This window comes from Antennarius striatus, chromosome 6 (genome assembly GCF_040054535.1).
Source record: "Antennarius striatus isolate MH-2024 chromosome 6, ASM4005453v1, whole genome shotgun sequence".
In the NCBI taxonomy this organism is placed as follows: Eukaryota; Metazoa; Chordata; class Actinopteri; order Lophiiformes; family Antennariidae; genus Antennarius; species Antennarius striatus.
The window spans coordinates 12,772,927-12,796,203 of NC_090781.1; the positions used below are offsets into that span (position 1 = coordinate 12,772,927).

Here is a 23,277-nt window from a genome sequence, read left to right on the forward strand (position 1 = left end):
GAGGGAGCCAGCGCAGATGGTCGCCCTGCGACCAGCACCGTGTGTCAAGGTCACAAGACTCGCCGAGACCCGGCCATTATGCTACTAGCCACATCAGTGGTCAGTGAACATGACAGATAAGAGAGCCGAACCCATCACAGAGCTGACCTGTTCACATGCTAGCATAAATAAGCAAACAAAGGGAGACACATAGAGGAGATACATGCTGTGTTTTTTACACTTCATATTATCTAAGGTAATGAACACTGGAGGACATCAACACAAGAGTCGACCATAAACCAGACTAACAACTTATGTTTGACTCACTGACTGTCCCAAATGGGCCTTTTATGAATCATACCAATGTACCTGATCAGGCAATGTATATTATTATGTCATGTACCACTGGAGGTAGACCTCACATGTATTTTAGATATATTTTAGACTTACTTTAGCCCTCCCCACTGAAAAACGTAATTGACGTTTACAGACATCAATGGCAGCCAGGGAGACAATAACGTCAGTTGCAGCTCACTGAATCATTCTGAGATCTGAAGCAGTAATAGTAACAGAATGAGTCGCCTGTTGTTTCCATACCTGGAGTTCAGGTGGTCCTGACATCCTCTGACCTCCGCAGATGATGGATGACCTCCATCGAGGAGCTGCTGAACAATCTGGTTTACATCCAGGATCCTTCCCATCAGGCTATTCATCTCCTGGTCCAGGCTCTCAAACCTACAACAAAGGACATTGTGGGATACAATGAGCTAATCGGTGGCTCCTTATATACCTGAATGATCTGAGCTCTTTGATTGAAACTAGCATCTGAGCTTTCGTTGCTTGTTACCAACGCGACTCCCCTTCTTCTTTCTCCCTTCAGCTCACCTGTGTGCCACCACCTCCACCTCCTCCAGTCTCTCTGGGATCTCCATCTTGTCCAGCCACTGCTCCTTTTCATCGATCCACAGTTCGCAGGCATTAACCTCGCTGAACATGCGATAGACGGCAAGGGCGTCGTGAAGCCACTGCTGTCGGAGCACTGCCACCTCGACAACCTCGGTGTACAGCTGCTCCACCTCAGCCATACGCACCTGCACCTCCTGCAGGGAGAAGAGGAGAGGAAAGTAGAGAGCAAAGGACAAAGAAAAGGTGAGAACATGAAGAAGTAAAACAAACAAAATACTTTATTGTAAAATGTAAACCCCCTCCTCCTGTTCCAGGTACCCACCTCCTGTTCCCGGTACTGCAGAGGCAGGGCCACCATGTGTTTGTGTAGCGACACCACATGCAGACGATGTTTGTCAATGGCTTCACTGACCCCTCTGTGTTTCTTCAGCAAGGACTGGGTTGAGTACTCATCGTGACCGAAGTCTTCGCTAGAGACGAGGCGGTAAGCATCTTGAAGCCATGCCACCAGGTCGTCATTCTCCGTGGAGAACTGAAAGAAGTTTAGGGACTCCTGCAGGTGGCCGAGGTGATGAGCAGCCTGGTCCTCCAGTCTCTTCCATTCGGCCTTTACCTCCATAATGTGCTCCTGGATGCCCGTCGTGCCAAAGCTATTCTCACTCAGGATCTGCTTTCCTCGCTTTATGGTGTTCTGGAGGGATAACAGTTAATATTTTCACTTTTTAAAGCCAAAACTATTAAATAATTACCAATAAAATAACATTTTTGAAGAAGAGCGTCTGAGAAATAAAAAAATAAAAAGTTCTTTGCATAAATTTATATGAGCTTTAATTTGTATAATTTTTGCTTAATCCAGAATCTTTTCATATACAAAACACAGGTGCATGCGTCTGATTGTATACATCAGGTTTTCAGGGAAAAAATAATTGAATTTCTGATGTAGAAGTCTCAAAATCCGGAAAGACAAAGTGTCAAATATGATACAATTGGCTTTACACGGTTAAATTACTTCAGACTTTACACAGTACACAGAGTCCACCAACATTACTGACATTTAAATATTAATAAATATGAAATAACTTTCAGATAAAGTCAAAGGTGAGAGGAAGCTTAAGAACCTGTAGAAAACCCACGTATAAACAGAGAGAACATACAAACTCCACACAGAAAGGAATCAAACCCAGAAACTTGCTGTAACAGTGCTACCCATTGCAAGAAATATTTTACTTCAAATAGCAACAAACAACAACTAAGTCTGAAAAATCACCATGAACCTATAATTAAAGAAAACTGAAAAATAAGAAATGCAGCAAGTAGGATTGAGAATTTAGGAGCATTTAGAATACTGATGCATAAATCTACTGAACAAATGTTTCAGAACAAAAACTGAGTATTGAAGGCAACCAGGTGCTGATTCTACAGCACCCATGTAAAAACACAAACGTGCACCTGCAGAAGCGACCGGTGAGCCAGCAGTTCTCCAGCCAGAGTCTTGTGTTTTTGTAAGAGCTTCAGGACGCTACTCAGGTCCTTCCCGTAGCCCTGAGCGCCCAAGATGGAGCTCTTCTCCCTGATCCAGGCCGCCGACTCCTCCAGCTCCTAACAGAAGAATATACAGGAAAAACAAGATTACAATTTACATTGAAACAAACAAATATGTAAATGCATTTTAAAGAACTTTAAATTTCTTTTAAATAGCTAAAAAACAGGAGTCAGTAATTCAACAGTGCGAACAAAAAGCATTAAATGATTCAATCTAAAATCTCATTCTGTCACATTAAAGTGCTCCTTCTCCTCTGTGTTGTCAGAGGTGGAGATGTTTTAAAGAGGCCGACACCGGCCAAATTTGAGACACAATACAAACAGCTGCATGAAGGAAAAACATGACTTTAACAAATTAAAAACGAAAAAAGGATAAATATTCATATTCCTCCCAATCTAGACACCAAGAGATGTGGAGTGAAGAGGGTTCTGCAGATGTTAACATCCAATGAGAAGTTCAGAATACTCTGCCTCGTGCCCCCCCTCCCCCATTCACCCACCCCTCTCCCAACCTCCACCCCAACCCTCTCAACCAGTTCTACCTGGTAGAAGGCCCACAGTTGCCTCGACTCCTCAAGCTCAGTCCGCCTTTTTGCTGCCAGTTGTTTCAGCTCTTCCAGACAGGAAGAAACATGGTTGACCCGGTTACAGATGACTTGTGGGTCACATGGTTGGTAACCTGGGAAATGAGGTTAAAGGTCATAGATGAACATTTTATTCATTCAATCATTCAAAGCAGACTCATTGAAAACTGACTTTCTAGGCTTCATTTCACAGCAGCCTTCATGAGCAGGAATACAAGTGTAATGTAACACAACACCCAAGCTGCTTAATATACATATGAATACCCTCTATGGTTGTGAATTTGAGAGCAGCAGTGTTGAGCGTCTCCACCCTCTCAGCCTGAACTGTGATGTCGGCTTCCTGCAGGCTGTGTTTCTGCAGCAGGTCGTCCACCTCCAGGAGATGCTTCCCAAAATCCCTCGACAGCAGCTGGACCTTAGAGCGGGGGAGGGAAGGAGAGGGAGAAGAGTGAAACGGAGGGATGACATCAAAAGTGTACTGTCAATTTACATCACAATGTTTTGCTTTGTTTTTACATATTTCACTCTTAAGTCAAATGCTCCCTATCTCCATCCCTGACATTCTTTTCTATCTATTTATTTGACGAGTGTCTTTGATGCTACCTGTGTTTCCTCCATCCAGTCAATCATGTAGACCATGTCTTGGAAAGTCTTCTGCAAGGCCAGGTTTTTCTCCAGCCGGGTCCTCCTCCCAGCCACCAGCTCCTTCAGCAGACTCCACTGGCCCAAGATGTTCTCCTTTCGTGCCAAGATGCGTCGAATGTCGTAGTATCCCTCTGCTTCCATCTCTGCAGAAAGCTCCACCACCACCCCGATTCGCTCTTCATATGAGGCGATGTCTGCCTCAATGGCCTCATGCTTCTTCATGGCTGCCTCGACTGCTGGCAGGTCATAGCCAAAATTGTCCTGTGGTCAGAGAGAAGACATCCATTAAAAAAGAAATATGTCAAGTGTACATCAATCAAGTTTAGATGATTTGTAAAACAACAAAAGTGATAAAAGGCTGAAAAGTCTTAACATGTAAAACAACTGCAACCTTTAACTTTTCAATGATAAAAGGGAAAAAGTAAAGCATTTCTCATATATGTGAAATAATATGCTTTCCATGCAGTAAAACGTCCAGGTTTAGAATAAATTTTTTTCAGGATCAGTTTGATAGATTATTGATGGATTATTGGTCATAAAAGAGATGGATATCAGTTATTTGCATAAAATTTGCAATAAAAATGTAACAAATTGGTTTAAAATTTTAGTGTTATCACTGACAAAATTAAAGTGGTCAATTATTCTTCTATGACTACAGTGTTAAAGTGGTTATGCTTCACTTCCACACGCTTATCAACTGTTTGAAGCACTTTTGCATCTCGCAGAAGTCCAAGACTCACAGGACGTAGCTCACTTCCCGATGGCATCAGCCAATAGAATGCGCGTACGGTATCACGTGACTGCCTACCAAAAATCCACGATGAGGTGAAGTTGTGAGCGTTGATGCTCGAATGCGTGAGGGTGCACTGCGTTGGTTTGGGTGGAAGGTTGACACCCATGTGATCCCTACCTGAGACACAAGCCTCTGGTTCTCGTTCAGCCAGGCTTGTCTCATGGTGGTTTTGTGGTCAAAGCGCTGTGCCAGAAGCTCTAGCTTCTCCTGACGAATCAGCTCTTTGCGTAGTGCCACGCCCCTCTCATGCTCCGCCTTTTCCAGCCTCGCCCAGGCCTGAACATAAAATAAATTTAAAAAACACACATTTCATATATCTATGCTTGCAAAGAAACAGCTAACAAATAAACAACAGCAGAAACAACACAGCTCCAGGATGTGTGACCTTGTTGATGTCTGAGATGAGTTTCCCATCGTGAGGCACATAAGGTTTCTGGTTGTTGGCTCTGAGTTTGCTTTGGATGGTGAAAAGAAGAACCTCAAGATTCCCCTTCTCTTGAAACCTAAACAATAACACAAAAAACATGAGTTGCTGATGCACAATAAGCCCTCTGTTTCAGAGTCCCCTCCTCTATACGACATCCTGAAATTAGAGTCAACCAAAAAAGTTAAGCTCCAACCATTAGTGGCTTTAGGGAGGCGATTTAGTCCTGGTGGAGGACAATCACAGCATGAATGGAGGCCTGAGGACAACGGGTAAAGGTGACTTCTCTCCTCACTCTGCTACCCTGCCGTCCAGTGTCATGTCCATTCATCAGGCTGGTGTGTGTGTGTGTGTGTGTGTGTGTGTGTGTGTGTGTTCCTGGAGCGTTTATGTGAGCGCTCCAACAATATGGTGTTGTTTTCAGCACATGCATAGACCCTAAATTAAAGTAGAGTAGATAAAAGGCACTCCTGACATTGACTCATGAACAGAAAGACTCTCTAGCGTTTATTCTGAGAAGCATTAAATTAATCTACTCCGTGTCTTGAAGATGTAATTGTTTCATTGCTGATTATTACTGAACAGAATTGATTTGTCTTTAATTAGTCAGAAAACAGTGAAAAATGCCATTTTAAATTCTACACAGCCAAAGGTGATGTGTCCGATCCTATTACTTGTTTTACTAACACTCACTATTCAGTTTGTTGTCACATATGACCAAACAAGTCAATGCGATCAGCTGGCACTGTCTCACATGAATTCTATATAAACCAGCTCTCAGAATAAACGGGGTTGAGAACTACTCAGTTGCTGCTGATGTATATATTTCAGTTACGCTGGATCTTTTGACTTAAAAATATATTCCTCTCAGCTAAGGTTAACTAGAATTCTAAAGCTAGAGAATAGAGAGCTGATGTCAGCAAAAAATATACTTATAAAATCAATCTTATTGATCTGACAAGATGGAAAGGAATGTCTGAAAAACGATCAGGTTACCATTTTCAGCTGATAGGAGTATTTTCCATCAAAGTCTCAAAGGTCAGTTTCTGGTTACATGATGATTGTTTTCATGACATGACAGATTGATATATCTATAATCTCAACAACCAGTCAGATTAGAACACATCAGCAACACATTCAGTATTATTTGTCTATCATAATAAACGATATGCTCTTCTGTGTTGCGTATGCATGAATTAAAATGTACAGACATCAGCAGCACATGTGTGTGGCATAATAAATGACAAAGAATGTCAACTTCAGTTTTAAAAAAATAACAAAATGGCATCATTTAAAGCTTGCAACACTCACTTGATGGGCTTCTCTATAGTGCAGTAAGTAGTAAAGGCCTGCAACTGCTGCTGAACTCCAGTCAGAGAGTTGGCAAACTTCTGGTTACTGATGAGTGCAATGGTCTTTTCTATCCAGTCCAGCAGGTCAGACGCCAGAGCTTCATAGCGGTTGATGATGTTCTCTGCCTCAATACAACTGTCTAGGACCTAAATCACAGTCAGTCAGAGGAGTGGATGGATGGAGAGGGTTAAACAATAACACAAGACTTTTTTCTGAATGAAGCTAAACTTAGTTCTATAAATAATCATGTATACACACACTCCCTTTTCAACTTCAAAACACTGCAGGCCCATGCCCGCTCCTTCGTATGTTCCTTACCTTGCCAACCCTCTTTCCCTCCACAATAAGAGCCTTCATCTTGGAGAAGTAGTGGTAGTAAGAGACTACATAAGTAATGATGGACTTTTCGTCTGGGTTCTCCGTGTTCACATCTACACCGAAGGCAGAGACATGGAGCAGAGGAGTTAACATCTGCCTGATTTAAAGTGTAAACTTTTTAATCTGCATGAGTTCAATCACAATTTAACTTTCTTATCGGTAATATGGATATTGCTGTATGGAACAGAGTCTGACTGACACTGACTGACAATCATTCAAACTGTCTGACCTTCAGGGTCCAGGAGTTTAGTGAGACCCAGTTGCTGCTCTGCGACGTTGAAGGCTTGTTGGAGGTTGTGGGTTGCATTGGACCTTGTGAGCTTGTGGAAGTCTATCAGGTCAGGTCTAGAGGAGACAAGATGATCATGTTTGTGTATTTTCTTTTGTCACTGCATTGTCATTATTTCAATGCGATAAATCCACTGCCCACCTGTGTCTGTGTATGAGGGCGTTGAAGGCGAGGCCATCTCTCCAACAGGTGGTGAAATTCTGGATATTGACCTCAGAGTATCTGAAGCACAGATAAATCTTTAGCATTACTTACTGATAAGAGACAGACATGATAATGAAATTCTTTGCTTCAGTTTCCTGTTTCCAGTCTATTTATTTCCCTGCTCACCCTGCAGTCTTCATCTGGCACCAGAGCAGCAGGGCATCCTTGGCAGAGCGAGTTTCTCTGTTGTCCTCTGTCTCTATTTTGATGACCTGGATCTGAATGAGAATATGTGTTTGTAGCAGAAACACCATGATACAGACCCTACATCCTGAGAAGAAGAGTTCTCAGCTCTACTTAACCTCCATTCTACGGTTATATGTTGCTTTTCATGGTCATAAAAGCCTGAACTCCTACAGTCCTTATTGTACACTACTTTCTGCAAACAGTAGTATGTGTGGAGTTTTTTGTGTTGAAGAAAGAATTCTTGTCTCATCAGATGTTGTTCAACTATGCTATGAATAACTGAAAAGAGTTCAGGCTCAAGCGTAGCAACAAAGATCACCTAGCATCTACAAGCAAGCAGAGTAACATATTTTCTACCTCATGTTGTGCTCCTATTAGAAGTTACACATTAGATGGCTAAATCATGTAGCTTATTAGATTCTCATTCTGAAGTTAAGCATTTATTTAATCTTGAAGCAGGAAAACAGACACAACATTAGCCCTGCTGGAATCACCAGTGAAAACAGTCACACTGAACTGACAGAATTCTTGTAGCCTAAACACAAACAAGGAATGAGAATTAAGGTCAAAAACAGACAACAGGAGGAAGAGCTGAGGACTTCCATGCAAGGTAGCGTAGAACCATTATAACACCTGGTGACAGGTGACAGCCATTCAACCAATCACAGTGACATGATCCAAGGTAATTGGTGACATTACTCAGCTGCTACCAAGGTTTTTACACACACACACACACACACACACACACACACACACACACACACACACACACACACACACACACACACACACACACACACACACAGTGGACGTGCATGGACAAGCATAAAACAGATTGACACAAAGGATTTACTCTTCAGAACTAACACTGGACGTTAAAGAGCAGCCATCATCACGGATTAATCAACAATACTTGAATTGTATTAAATGTGATCTGAACACTCATTATGAACCATTAATAAAAATTAATAAGTATGATAATGAAAATAAATGTTCATTTACTTTATTATCTATTTTTAGTTAGTATATGTTACTGAAGACAATACCAGTAATAGTCTGTTATTTGTCCATGAATCTGTAGTCATAACAGGACGACCGTTTCCTGTCTGTCAAACCTCTATCTCTTTCCCTCTCTTTCTGTGTCACTCTCCTTTTCTGCCTCCCTCGTTCACTGCAGAGGTCTGGTTTTACCTGCTGACTGGACAAAGCAAAGGCTTTCAACCTCAGAGGAAAGGTGGGGTGATGGGTGACAAGGTGTAATAGGGACATACAACTGGAGGCCATTCAGACCACACAAACATCAGTAATGTCATTATATATTATTTGTACAATTAAAAGCTTTGGTTAAAAAAGTTATTTCCCTATACTAATTTGGTATCAAGACAACCACTCAGTTAACATCATAAAAAATACTGAAAAACTAGACTACAATTTGGTAATGACATAAACCCTTGAAATCCTTCAAAAATCACTAGCAAGTCAGACTCTAAAGTTGAATCAATGTGGAGATCTTTCAGTGTCCACAGCTCAATCAATGAAATTGCAGTTTCAAACAGATACATTATTGTTCATCTTTGTGGAACTGCATTCCTTTCATTAAAAATCCCGCTGGCAAGAACAAAAACTCCAACTAAAAGAGGCACAACTGCTTATCAATTTTTACATACAGTACTGTCAGATCTGGTGAAGCTAGTGTGTTTGTTTGGGAGATATGTTCAAGAAAAAATGGGGAGTACCTTAAAAATCATCTTTCCATGGAAAACACAAAAAGCAAAGAGTCTTGTATGTATACTTGGGAATATAAACTCGGGACATAAAACGTTATTACATTTAAAGAGCACACACGTAAACGACTTTGTTCCACCTTATTTTTATATTAGGGTGTAAAAATTGACATCCTCATGTTTGTTTTGTTCAGCAGCAATCCTCTGTTTCAGCGGCCCGACGATTCTGTCAATTTATAAAAAACAACAACATTCTACTGCATGTGATAATTATATGAAAGAAAACTTTTTTTTTTCTGTGCAGACCCTTATTGATGCACCATATGTACAGTATGTTTTTGTTTATTACGTATTTCTAGTTTCAATAAACAACATCCACCTTCTCTGCTTGCCTGTAGGATCATTCAACACACTGTATGATGTGTGTGCAGTTAAACAGCAGCAACAAGGACCAGTACAACAGGACTGATGGAACACCTAGTAGGCAACTCTGCACTGTTTTGATTTTACCAACGGGCCGGACTAATTCTAAGCATGCATTCTGAGCCACAGCCATGCTGCTGCATTGAAGCATATTAGACAAGAGCCGTGAGCTTCTGCTGTACTTACATGGCAGGAACTGATCCTGAATCATTGCTGCTAAGGCTGCTAAGACGGAAATCTGCGCATGCCTGAGTCTACCGTGTGTGCATGTGACGATGTGAGTGTGCAGATGCACACAGGACTAGACAGATGGACTGAATCGGAGTGCGTTGGTAAAAGAGAGTGCAGTCTGGGTTTGCGTGTGTGTGTGTGTCCTTGCTGAGGAGCAGACTGGGGGGCGACTGCTACCTCCAGGCGACGTGACATTCACCGAACAGTGCAGTGGCACGCTGATGATGCAGCAGCTGTGACAGCCTCCCCAGAACAGAACCTCTGGCGGCTCATCCCAAATGAAGCCAGTGCTGATTAAGCATCTTTGTGCTCCAGAGAGCAGCATGAGAAGCATCTCAGATTCTCATCTGAGAGTCAATCCTTGGAATCCACATTGAAGGATCAAATAAAAGGTAGTCAGACAATTTAATTTAGATTGTTGTCTAGAATACTTGCATTACATGGGCATGATGCTGCAAATATCAGAGCACTACAAAGCTTTTTGTTACAATTCTTCATACTGTCATGAAATCAAGTGCAATTTTAAATATAATATTTTATACATGTATCACCATTTCTTTTACATTCTGTTACTGCTTCCATTGTAAAGGGACATTTTCTGCTTGTGAGGCCGAGTTTGCCTTGAGCCACACGCGTGACCCATAGGAAACAGTATAGCATATAATTCAACTGTGACCCTCCTGGTGCTGCATCAGACCAGAAACTCACTACTATGCCAAAGTAAGTGTTGCAGATTCATAACAGTGTTCAGCCTATTAAACAATGAGGTGTGTGTGTATTTGGGTCATTCTACCGAATTTGTGCAAATTGCTGTCCCACAATATAAAGAACTAATTAACAAAACAATTAAGAATTCAGATTTTCAATATTTACAAAGATTATATTGTGATCTAGTTAAACACAATACTGTAAATAAATAGTAATTACACTAAATATATACAAAATCGTAAATTTTGCTACCTTCCCAGTTACTTCCTATTAGGAAGTAGTTGTCCCAATCTCAAACCCCTGAATTTCAATCCCTGAAAATGATACTTAAATTTTTTTTTCTGATGTTATATCTTAAAATATATGTAAAATATTTAGATTCACTTTGCAATTTTTTTTAAAATTACAAAACATGCTTCAAAAAATGCTGCCCCACACTTTTATGCCACAACCGTATCACAAGTTGTTTTACCACGTGGGTGGAGCCTGGCTTTAGCCACACATCTGAAGTTTTGACCAGGGAGTTACACAGCATCTCTGTCCTTTATGGCTGCAAGGTGAGTCATTATCCCTCATCATTTTCAAGTAAATGCATTCCAAAGTCTGAAAAATCAGTATGTTACATTAATACATGCCATAACCATACACAAATTAATGTAGCTGCAAGAGGGGGATGGAACAGGTGGAGAAAAGTGTCAGGTGTGATGTGTGATAGAAGAGTTTCAGCTAAAATGAAAGGAAAGGTGTACAAAACTGTGGTTAGACCAGCGATGTTGTTTGGTCTAGAGACAGTGTCACTGAGGAAAAGACAGGAGACAGAGCTGGAGGTAGCAGAGATGAAGATGCTGAGGTTCTCTCTGGGAGTGACCACGAAGGATAGGATCAGGAATGAGTACATCAGAGGGACAGCACATGTTAGAGGTTTTGGAGATAAAGTCAGAGAGGCCAGACTGAGATGGTTTGGACATGTCCAGAGGAGAGATAGTGAATATATTGGTAGAAGGATGCTGAGTTTTGAACTGCCAGGCAGGAGGCCTAGAGGAAGACCAAAGAGGAGGTTTATGGATGTAGTGAAAGAGGACATGAATTTTGCACAAATTTGGTAGAATGGCCAATATATATATGTGTGTGTGTGTGTGTGTGTGTGTGTGTGTGTGTGTGTGTGTGTGTGTGTGTGTGTGTGTGTGTGTGTGTGTGTGTGTGTGTGTGTGTGTGTGTGTGTGTGTGTGTGTGTGTGTATGCACAACAGACACCATTTTTGAGATACAGTACTGCAAAAAGTAACATGATAACATTGTTCAATCACTTTGAGGTGTCAGCTCATTGTGTGCTGTCGTGTGAAAACTGTTTTCACCATAGACAGGATAAAATGCAAGAATTTAGTGCCAGGCAGAACAATAGTTAGCTTCTCTAGGAATGTTTGATGCGATGGTAAACCTCACCACCAAGTGTAGGTGTCACCAAAACATCAAGGACCTAAAACTTGGTGGTTTACAATTGTGGAGAAAAAAAATCATCTACTAACAAATTGTAGCGATGGCTGCAACGTCCAAAAAACACTTGCAACAAAGATCACATGGATGCTAGACAGGGATAAAACGTGCTTATTGTTGTGCATAAGATGTAGTCAAGTTCTCTCTGTCAACTGAGTGCAGGACATATCCAAAAACTGAAAGCTACACTACTACCAAGGCTGTTTTTATCAGCGTTGTCCAGGAGACTCACTCCAGTGTTCTCTTTCTTGCACAGTCGGCTAATAATGTTAATACATTTCAGGATTTTGAAGACAAAATGATCCAAAATGGCATGTCCATGTTTGTCTTTACCTGGAAGCGGAGAATGATGGTCCAAATAAGGCCCAGGGTGAGGCGGTGGTTTCCATCCACGATGTCATGGGAACCAACATTTTCCAGGTGGACCCTCTGCTCTTTGAGGAACTGGAGGGCTTTGTCAACATTCTCAAGGCAGTGGATCCGCATACGACCCCGTGTCGGCCTCGGCTAGCAGAAAGCAGATAATGCATGAAGCATACATTAGCATTATAACCATTACAAAGGTACATTTGCCCAAGAACACATTTGGTCATGACTTTGGATTTTAATTCAAATTTACATTAAAATATAAAACAAATGAAAGAAAAATTAGTGGGAAAATATTTGGAATGTTCAGCAGTGAAAGTACAAACATTTAAAGACAGATTTAATTTATATCTCTCATTCATTCTAAGTGAAACGAAGGACAAAACAAATGGGTTTTATTTCAGAATGTCCATTTTGGCACACCTCTGCTTCGGTACCCCCGCCTTTTTGATGAGGCGGTTCTCCCATCAGACTTTGTCTCTCTGTCTGGTATTAAGCAGCTAACTGCTCATTATCTCAAATAGTCTACGGTCTAAACAAGAGGGTTCAACTCCACTACGATGTCAGGTCAAACGCTCTGATGTCTGGTTAGTCTCATTACCCATTTTGTTAGTCTCATTACTCTATGCTTGTTAGTGCCATTGGCTGATACTAATTTCATTGTGTGTGCTGCATTCCCCTACCAGACCCCTAATTCCTTCCCCCATTCCAGCCTTTACTTTATTTGAATCCGCGTTGATCTGACTAACCCTGATACTCTGGACTCTGTGTGTGTGTCTGCCTGAATTCTCTTTCTGTAACTGCTGTCCACATCACCCTGGCATAAAATCCAGCTCTTCTCCATAGAAACTTACTCCAATACTCATTTCCAACACTTTAATTTTTCTCTCTTCCTTCAAACTTCTTGTCCCTTTCTATGTTTTCGTCAGTTGGGTTCAGCCTGGGAAACACACTTCCAACTAATACAGAACCATGGAAAATTGTGCTGCACAGACATGACTATCTACACAAAAATATACAAGAGAAACCGGGAGAAGTAGTGACTAATATGAAGTCAGGCAACAAGGTAGCCTGGTTAATTCACTATTAACGTTAATGAAGCTGCATGAAGTCCCAATAATGCAGAGTCTGTGCATGTTCCCACCAGTAGCTCCCCGCTGAGGACCTCCAGTAGTCTGGTGAGCATGTAACCATCCCTCAGGTCATTGTAGAGGTCAGATATGCGGCATGACACTCTGGACAGATGGGAGTTCACCCACTTGGTGAAGGTCTTCTTCTGCACTGCATCTCGTTCATCTGAGTAAAACAAGAGGATCAGCTTTACATGATAGGGAAAGGAAAAGGGTAGTAAAATCTCCTTCATTAGAAAAACATAGCTATCTCTCAGCTGCCTACGCCTGTATGGAGGTGATTCTATGTTGAGAACCTCTGACCTGCAAGGGCCTTGATCCGAGAGCACTCGAAGAGCTTTGAGCTGGTACACTCTGTCTCCCAGAACCCTGAGCCGATTGGTCGGTTGTTGTTGTTTAGCTGGCGCTGGGCTTCCGCGTTGTCCAAGTCTGGGGAAGCATTAGCCATCTCGCCCGACCCCCTGTAACATCCAAGAACAATGGTGTGGACCAGGGTCATCATTGATTTTTGCGTAAGCATCAAGCAGCCCTACAGGTGAAAGGAAGTTCACACTTCATCATTACACTGCGGCTGATTTCACACATCTCATGTAAACACCACAACGTGTCCTACAGTGTCAGGCTGCATCTAATCCAAACAGTGTACCCCAGTCAAGCCTTTTACTCCAGGGGTGTTTGGGTTGTGTGACAGAGTTTCATCCAGAAACAGTTTTAGGCCCAGTGGTGAGTGTTTTTTGACTGGGGCTGTCTGTCTGATGTGGATGTCTTTCTTTTTTGCTGGGGGTCTGGAGCAGGAGTAACCAAACAATATACACACACACACACACACACACACACACACACACACACACACACACACACACACACACACACACACACACACACACACACACACACACACACACACACACACACACACACACACACACACACACACACACGCACAGTTGTTGTCACAATTCTATTTCAAATAAGTGTTCAAATAACAGAACAAAAAATCTACTCCAGGGTTCATAAATAACACTCCATTCACTTTCATTAATGATGCAGAGCCATTCCTTGATAACAAAGCATTTTAAGGAAGAATAGCTCTTAATAAATTCTCCCATGATTGAAATGATGTTGAGGGGGAGTTAGTATCATTGGGGTCTCTCATCTCTCCTGTTTCTCCCACTGACAGCCAAATACTAGGCGATAAAAATAACTTCTGAATTTCACCAAGAAATTTGACGACAGTGGGTCAGACAAAAGAAAAAAATATCAAAACAAAAGAATTCCATTTTCTATGATTCATACATTTCAGTCACATTTATTTGAAGAGTTCAATATTCTGTGGCATGGTATTCACTCATTCATTCAATCATCTATGCTTCTATTTGAGGTGTTAAAATATTCAATACAAACAAATTAGGAGATTGTATTAAAAAGCTGATTGTGTCAAACAGCAGTAGCCTGAAATCTGGTTTGAGAGGACGGTGATTTTTTTCAGGTACATTGTGAAAGTATCTATTATCTGTGTCCTGGTGAAAACCCCGTTGTGTGTTTTCCTGCTCCTCCCCCCATCTTTCTTTGTGCTCCCCACATGATGGATTGGTGGAAAATACATGCAATGGAGAAGCTGTGCCCAGGGGACATAATATATGCCATTTGATGCTCTTTGCTAAATTTGCTTACAACTAGAAAACAAGGCAGTCAGACTGCAACATCCCGCGACTTACCCTGACCTATTTTAAGGGTAGTTCAGGGTAGGTCAAAGCTATGCACTAGTTTTGACCATAGATCAAAGTTTGTGCATAGGTAGATCAAAGCACTAGCTTTGATCTATGGTCTTACTCACACTGGCCTTCTCCCTTGTCTTTCTATCTTATTCGGTTCCTGAGTGTACAATATTTTAAATTTGACCTTGGCCTAGTTTTCTCAAGGTCAAGCTCACCTCATTTTCATCCCCTTTGCTGCCCAATGAATGTGTTTTTTGTTTCATCTTTCTATCTGCATCGGATGCGAAGATATTTGGTGGACTAACGAACTAACGGACGAACACACAAATGCTGACAATTACAATACATCACCGCTTTGAAGCGGGATGTGATAAATGCATCTACGCTGTGTTCTACGCAGTTGCATATTCGTTAAGCGAGATTTCTGGATTTCTGGTTATGTGATTGATTACTGATGAGTTCATTAAGGTTTCATGTAATTTATTAAAAGAATTTTCAGACTTTTTGCTGTTTCAACCCTTTTTTGCTGTAAACATTGTGGTCTTCCTTCCACTCGTATTGGCCTCTCACTCCTTCCCCACTGCAACAAAAATGTCAAAGCTAACAGTTGTCACTGCACCTAAACCACTGGAAAACAATGTTCCCATATTGAGTAAATGTCAGTGTGCCCTGCAAGATATAGAGAGGAGGGGCAGTTGTGCACTTTGCAGTTCTCTCTAGAGAGCAAAGCATTTCATTGCTTCATCTCTCAATGCCGCAGATAGAGGATTGCTCAAAAACCCAAAAGAAGTGAAAATTTCCTGAAAGTATGGCTGAAGAGAAAGAAAATGGAGACATCCTAAATATGTCTCAATCATATTTTGAGTGCAGGAGTTTTGCTTTAAATCAAGTTGCTTTGTTTTCTTTTGTAATTTTGTCCTACATTTTTCTTCCATGCAATAAGAGAATAAAACATAATGTTAATGTTAGAGAAAAAAAATGTTACATTGTTACACAGACAGAATGTTCGAGAGGCAATGTGAACAATTGGTATGCTACATTGTTACAGAAATGGCTACATTACAACAATCGTGCTCATTTCAACTGTCAAGTCAGTCAAATTATTTGTGAGGCTGTGTCCTTTATTCCCCTTGCCCTGATCCTCGCCTGTACCCACCCACCTGGTGTCTCTCCATCACCCCCTCCACTAACAGGACTGCCCTGATGTATTTATGTGTGTGTGTGTGTGTGTGTGTGTGTGTGTGTGTGTGTGTGTGTGTGTGTGTGTGTGTGTGTGTGTGTGTGTGTGTGTGTGTGTGTGTGTGTGTGTGTGTGTGTGTGTGTGTGTGTGTGTGTGTGTGTGTGCGTGTGTGTGTGTGATTGTCTGACATAGTGTCAAATCTCTTGCCTGGGGCATGGATCACTCCTCAACAGCTGAGTCTGATTATTAGAATAAAGGTGATAACACACACACACTCACGCACGCACGCACGCACGCACACACACACACACACACACACACACACACACACACACACACACACACAGTTCTATAACTAACTTCTCCAGAGACTGAACACAGCCTGCAGGAGATCTTAGAAGACAGACACAAATTATCTTTACCTATCTATATTTATCTCTTTATCTACGTTCATCTACTTTCATCTATGTATATCTGTGTTCATCTATGTTCATCTACATTTATTTTTGTTTTTCTACATTTATCTATGTTAACCTTTGTTCATCTATGTTCACCTATATTCAGTGTCATCATCTACTGTATGTTCTTCAGTTTTTGTATCCTGCTATTATGATATTTGGAACTAATGTTAAACAATATAAAACAAGACATGTTGTCTCCAAGGACAAAGACAATGATGTATTTCTGGTTAAAAACACAGGTTCAGTCGCAACATCAAACTTAGCTAGTCAGCGTTAACCATTGTTGTACTATGATTCCATAATGAGACTAATTTTAATCAAATAGCAGCTAGAATGGGAAAAATATCTGTAATCAAAACCTAAAACTGTATCACATTGTGTTCACTGAAATTGATGAGAGACTTAACTTGTAGCACAGCTCTGGTTATGACATCTGTCCTGTCAGACACTACACAGGGTTAAAGTGTTCATTCAGTGTGTTCCAGTCAGCCCAGGACACAGAGGTTACTGCTCCAACGCTGATGGATCAAACGTTTAAACAGCAGCAGCTTCTCTGAACTCCCCATGGAACTAGAATAACCTCTGTGTGTGTGTGTGTGTGTGTGTGTGTGTGTGTGTGTGTGTGTGTGTGTGTGTGTGTGTGTGTGTGTGTGTGTGTGTGTGTGTGTGTGTGTGTGTGTGTGTATGTCTGGTAACATCCCACAATGTTACACAGTAGAAAACACACAAACACAGCACTGTAGATTGCATTTTTAGGTCTGTATCAAATTGTTTTGAAGCTTCATTACTTTTAAATTCTATGTAAAAATGTTGCACTTATTTATATTTTGCAGTGGTCCCCAACCTTTTTGGCGCCGTGGACCGGTTTAGCATCACACAATATTTTCAAGGACCAAATACAACAAAATTAAATGATACAACTAGCACAAAAACTGGTATTTTAAAGGTTTTTTTTTGAAGTCGTATAGGTTCTTTTTCTACTCACTGGCTCTTTTATCCTGTGAAAAGAAACTTTCCAAAGACATTTGTTTTTGTTTATTTTGCTCACTTGGGAGTTTCAATTTAGCGGTGTCCGTATTCTGTGTTACCGGTTGGAGTGGCTCCTTTAAGAAGGTTGTCATGTGAGCGAAGCGAGCGTCTTGACATGCGTCAAGAGTGACTCAAGTCAGATGTGGAGGAGAGAATCCAGTAATTTTCCAAAACAAAACATCATTCAGAATCAGATAAAACATGAAACAGAAATAAGGTAAGTAATTAATTATTTTGGTGCAGACCTATCAGTCCTTATGCTTTCCCCTCTAAACTGCAGTGAACTCTGACGCATTCTCACATCAACGCTCGAGACTTCACCTCATCGCAGATTTTTGGTAGGCAGTCACGTGATACCGTACGCGCATTCTATTGGCTGAGGCATCCCAAAGTGTGCTATGTTTTGTGAGTCTCGGGCTTACATGAGACACAAAAGTGCTTTAAACAGTCGATAAGAGTGTGGGAATTTGTTAATTGCATGTGGTTCCTGGAACGCATTAACCGCAAGGAACGAGGGCACACTGTACTCAGTGTTATAATTGCCCCTCTCCCCATCTTTGTAGTTGCTGCTGGTAACCACAATAAATCACGCTATGCCAATGGTGTAATGAAATTGTCACCTCACTCCTTTTCTGATCCTTCACACTTTTTCACTTTCTCTTCCTCTCTTTATCCCTCGTTCCTAGCCTCGTGCCCCTCCCTGCATGGTCTCCACCTTTTTTTGTTTTGACCATTAGCTTTGGACTTGATGCCTCCCGTGACAGTTGTCTCATTTTTCAGCATGTGTGATGTCACACATCAAGTGCCCTTGAAGCCAATACTTTAACCCCTAAATGCTGCAGTGAAGCTGTTCGCGAATGGTGTGTTCAGCCGCTTAATGCCGCTGGATGCTTGCTTGTTAATATATGAACATGGCTATGATGAAGACAACGAGTGAACACACTTTACCTGAACAAGGTTGAAGACAAACAGTAATCAAATGAAAGATCAGATGAAATGAGAATCTGAATCTGACATAAGACTGTAAACCCCAGCCAGCCAATCATTTCACTCAGCCCAAGGCCTCCCTTCCTACATGTAATGTAGACAAAGTGTGTGTGCCTTATTGGCATATGATCAGATCACATATCTAGCCAGATTTAATGTTAGCGCTGTTAGCAAGCTGGTTACACAAGAAGGGCAGAGGACATGTGGACAAAACAGCTAAATGCTAACAAGCTATGTTATGTCAACAACAGCCATGTTGGTGTTGTCCATCCTGTAAGGGATGTTAGAGGAAGATTCTTATCTTCCAGTTAAGCCTCAAAGTCGTATGATCTTAAGGTGGGTAAAGTTAACAGAGACTTTACTGAGACACAAAAAGGCAACGTGGAACATGGAGAGAATCAGGGAAAAAGAAAGAAACCAAAGAAGTGATAGAACGGAGGGGGAGAGACAGATAGACGGAGAGACAGGCTGTCAGTGTTGATCAGTCAGTGGCAGCAGCTCTGTGTCTCCGTTTGCAATGAGCTTAAAGGGGAGCAGACCCTCAGAGCATTTACCCCTGCTTTAACACATACACACGCACGCACGCAAGCAAACGCACACACACTATTATCGTCAAATAATCTGGGGCCATTTATGATGACATAGCTGATGTGTGATCTGCCTACTGGCGAGTGTGCAGGTTCTGGCCCTGTAATTAGGAAAATTACAAATTTCCATGATATACATATGTAATTTTAGCATTCATTGACTCGCTAAATATACATTTTAAGTTAAATTTATCCTTTTTCTGCATGAGTAGTTTGATATTAAGCAACCACTGTCATTCAGTGTCTGATTATTCTTTGCTTATTAGTCAATAGTTTAAAGTTTTACTGTATTTTTACTCCTGTTCTTACTATTCATCTAATTCCATCTCCTCATTTTTTTTCTCAGAGCTGTAGTGAAATTTGTTCCTAGTGTTAATTCTAGTTTATCTGTCATCAACAAAGGAGCAAAAAAACAAAAAATTCAATTTCTTAAAAACAAATGTGACATTTCTGCTCAGACCAATGACAATCTGACCTAACCTTAAATTCAATGATAATTTTAGCCCAAACATAACTTAAAAATCTTACAGAAAACTTGATAAGCATAATAACACTCCCAAAAATATCTTGAAACCTTGCTCTGCCTTGTTCTGGAAACTCACTCTCTTTTTCTGTCTCACACTCTCTTTGGACGCTTCGCTCTGACATCACACACCAAGCACTTTTACACACTGCACTGAGTCACTTCCACTTACTTTACCTCAGTGGAGTGAAGCAACATCAGCAGACAAGACCAGCAGCCAACGCCCAGAAATGAGTCGGCAAGACAACAAATCTGAATCAAAACAGTCACCTTGTGGTCAGGATACCAAGAAAGCAGCAGCAGAGCTTCACTGTCCCAGAGACAATGTCTGTCTTCCAGTGGGACAGGTGAAACAACAACAACGACAACAACACAACAATCAGAAACAGCTACTAGAGCCGGCCGGCTGACGTGTATTTAATAGAAGCAACCCGACAATCATTCAGTTATACCGTTATTTGATGTTGACTTCAGTAAAACACTACAGATGCAGTAGTAGTAGTAGTAGTAGTAGTAGTAGTAGTGTGTGTGTGTGTGTGTGTGTGCGCGCGCGCGTGTGTGTGTGTGTGTGTGTGTGTGTGTGTGTGTGTGTGTGTGTGTGTGTGTGTGTGTTTGTGTGCCTGTGCCTGTGTAGTATGATATTCAGCATCACAAAACTTAAAGTAACTATACTGTACATAATTGCTATGTTTTATTATAACTTGAAGTTATTATATACTGTCGTTATAAATGAAATGGTAATTAAATGATATCATAGTAAATATTAGTAAGGGGATCAATATGAACTTAAATCTTCCTTTCCTTTCTGCTTTTCTCTTCAGAGGTCGCCACAGTGAATCAGTTGCCTCCATCTAACCCTGTCTTCTACATCCTCTTCTCTCACACCAACTACCTTCATGTCCTCTTTCACTACATCCATAAACCTCCTCTTTGGTCTTCCTCTAGGCCTCCTGCCTGGCAGTTCAAAACTCAGCATCCTTCTACCAATATATTCACTATCTCTCCTCTGGACATGTCCAAACCATCTCAGTCTGGCCTCTCTGACTTTATCTCCAAAACCTCTAACATGTGCTGTCCCTCTGATGTACTCATTCCTGATCCTATCCTTCCTGGTCACTCCCAGAGAGAACCTCAGCATCTTCATCTCTGCTACCTCCAGCTCTGTCTCCTGTCTTTTCCTCAGTGACACTGTCTCTAGACCAAACAACATCGCTGGTCTCACCACAGTTTTGTACACTTTTCCTTTCATTTTAGCTGAAACTCTTCTATCACACATCACACCTGACACTTTCCTCCACCCGTTCCATCCTGCCTGTACACGCTTCTTCACCTCTTTTCCACACTCTCCATTGCTCTGGACTGTTGACCCTTAGTACTCAAAATCCTCCACCTTCTTGATCTCTTCTCCCTCTAACCTCACTCTTCCACTTGGGTTCCTCTCATTCACACACATGTACTCTGTCTTACTGCGGCTAACCTTTATTCCTCTCCTTTCCAGGACAAACCTCCACCTCTCTAGCTTCTCCTCCACCTGTTCCCTGATCTCACTACAGATCACAATGTCATCTGCAAACATCATAGTCCATGGAGATTCCTGTCTAACCTCGTCTGTCAGCCTGTCCATCACCATAGCGAACAAGAAGGGGCTCAGAGCTGATCCCTGATGCAGTCCCACCTCCACCTTGAACTCCTCTGTCACACCTACAGCACACCTCACCACTGTCTTACAGTCCTCATACATGTCCTGCACCGCTCTGACGTACTTCTCTGCCACTCCAGACTTCCTCATACAATACCACAGTTCCTCTCTGGGCACCCTGTCATAAGCTTTCTCCATATCTACAAAACACAATGCAGTTCCCTCTCCCTCTGTACTTCTCTGTCAACATCCTCAAAGCAACATCCTCCCATAAATATATTGACAATTATGATTCTGCTGTTAAAGTGACTAGATTCAGCGACATGTACTGTACTCTACATGTCCATGCAAATAAAAACTACAACCCCCTGGATGTTTTACAGAATATGATCAGCAGTTTATGTATATAAAAATGTTACCTTTATCCTCCAGGGATAAATAGGACACAATAAATGGTATTAAAGCACAGACTTTCCATGACTGAAACTGAACTAAACACATAAAATGTCTACATCTTCAACCCCAAACACACACACACACACACACACACACACACACACACACACACACACACACACACACACACACACACACACACACACACACACACACACACACACACACACACACACACACACAAACACACACCTTGCACCAACAAACCACAGCTAAACCTGGCAGCTTGCAAACATCTGCATGATCTCCCCATGGTCACTCTAGTTCCTTTCCACTGCAGCCGTGATCATACACACTTCATTATGACTTGACAGATCATAATAGCTCTGGTTCTTAAATTGCTCAGAAAAATAATGCTGCTGTGGGCCTCAGTAAAGGAGAATCTGCAGCCCTTCATCCTCCATGGGAGAACAAGTATTACACCATGGGGGGCGTAAGCAGTAAAAGTAATCCGAGGTCACACAGTTAGACAAGCCATAACTTGCAGGAATATGTAGTATTACCACAGATGTGCATCACTTGGGGAAGTTGGGGTGGTACTGTATTTGCATTGGGGCACAGTTTACCACGGGGGCGCATCAGCCAACGTCACCAGCTTTAAGTGAAAGTTACCGTTTAGACAGCCTGAACTCTTCCTGTGCAAAGTGGAACGAGTCGCAGCTGACGCTTCAGGCCTCTCTTCTGCTTCACAGTGCTGCTATCTTCTCAAAAGGGACAACCGGCTATGCAGACAACGTAAACACTTTTCCAGCCATGCATCATTTAGCACATGTAGAGGAAAAAAAAAAAAAAGAAAAAAGAAGAAGAAGAAGAAGAAGCAGATCCTGAAAAGCGCGTCCCCCCCGTCGGATCACTGCGGTACCCTGCACCCAAACGCAGGCCGGCGTCCCTGCTAAAAAAAAGGAAAAACACTCGTGCACCCTCCACTCAGGGAATGACAAAATAAAAAGACTGCCCCAGGAGAAAGGAATCATCCAGTCTTGCCTTTATCGGCCTTACCTTTAGCTTCAGTGTCAGGTTTTTTGTGTGTGTTTTTTTTGTTTTTTTGGGGGGGGGGGGTGTCGCTGTCCTTCTCTTGTACCAAGACGTCGTTGGGGGTGAATCGATGAGGAGGAGGAGAGCAATTTATCAATGGAGGACACTCGGCTTTTATTCCAGAAGGGTCTTCCCTCTATTAGTCCTTATTTGTGGAAAACGCGGTTTGCCGGGGTAATTATAGAGGCAGCACGGGGAGTCTCTGCCGCGGAAATAGCGCGTCTTGGCGCAGAGAAAAGGCGCTGCGTGCAGCGGTGACCGACGGCAAAGAGATGCTGTCGCTGCTGAGCCTCCAAGTCGGTGG

General features: G+C 41.8%; 1 protein-coding gene across 1 annotated transcript in view; it reads right to left on the minus strand.

Annotated features, from left to right (window-relative positions):
- Nucleotides 1-22,718, minus strand: part of LOC137596429 (spectrin beta chain, non-erythrocytic 4) — a 62,418-nt gene extending 39,700 nt beyond the window's left edge. The window contains exons 1-18 of the mRNA XM_068316955.1: nt 22,551-22,718; nt 13,662-13,819; nt 13,373-13,524; nt 12,196-12,369; nt 7,224-7,315; nt 7,035-7,115; nt 6,834-6,949; nt 6,545-6,657; nt 6,185-6,372; nt 4,835-4,952; nt 4,567-4,725; nt 3,615-3,917; nt 3,276-3,426; nt 2,970-3,106; nt 2,335-2,484; nt 1,208-1,576; nt 865-1,079; nt 577-714 (exon numbers count right to left, since the gene is read on the minus strand). Of these exons, the coding sequence (XP_068173056.1) occupies nt 577-714; nt 865-1,079; nt 1,208-1,576; nt 2,335-2,484; nt 2,970-3,106; nt 3,276-3,426; nt 3,615-3,917; nt 4,567-4,725; nt 4,835-4,952; nt 6,185-6,372; nt 6,545-6,657; nt 6,834-6,949; nt 7,035-7,115; nt 7,224-7,315; nt 12,196-12,369; nt 13,373-13,524; nt 13,662-13,806 (2,801 nt within the window). The 5' untranslated portion in view covers nt 13,807-13,819; nt 22,551-22,718. The remainder of the gene's footprint in view (nt 1-576; nt 715-864; nt 1,080-1,207; nt 1,577-2,334; nt 2,485-2,969; nt 3,107-3,275; nt 3,427-3,614; nt 3,918-4,566; nt 4,726-4,834; nt 4,953-6,184; nt 6,373-6,544; nt 6,658-6,833; nt 6,950-7,034; nt 7,116-7,223; nt 7,316-12,195; nt 12,370-13,372; nt 13,525-13,661; nt 13,820-22,550) is intronic.
- Nucleotides 22,719-23,277: the final 559 nt, after the last annotated feature.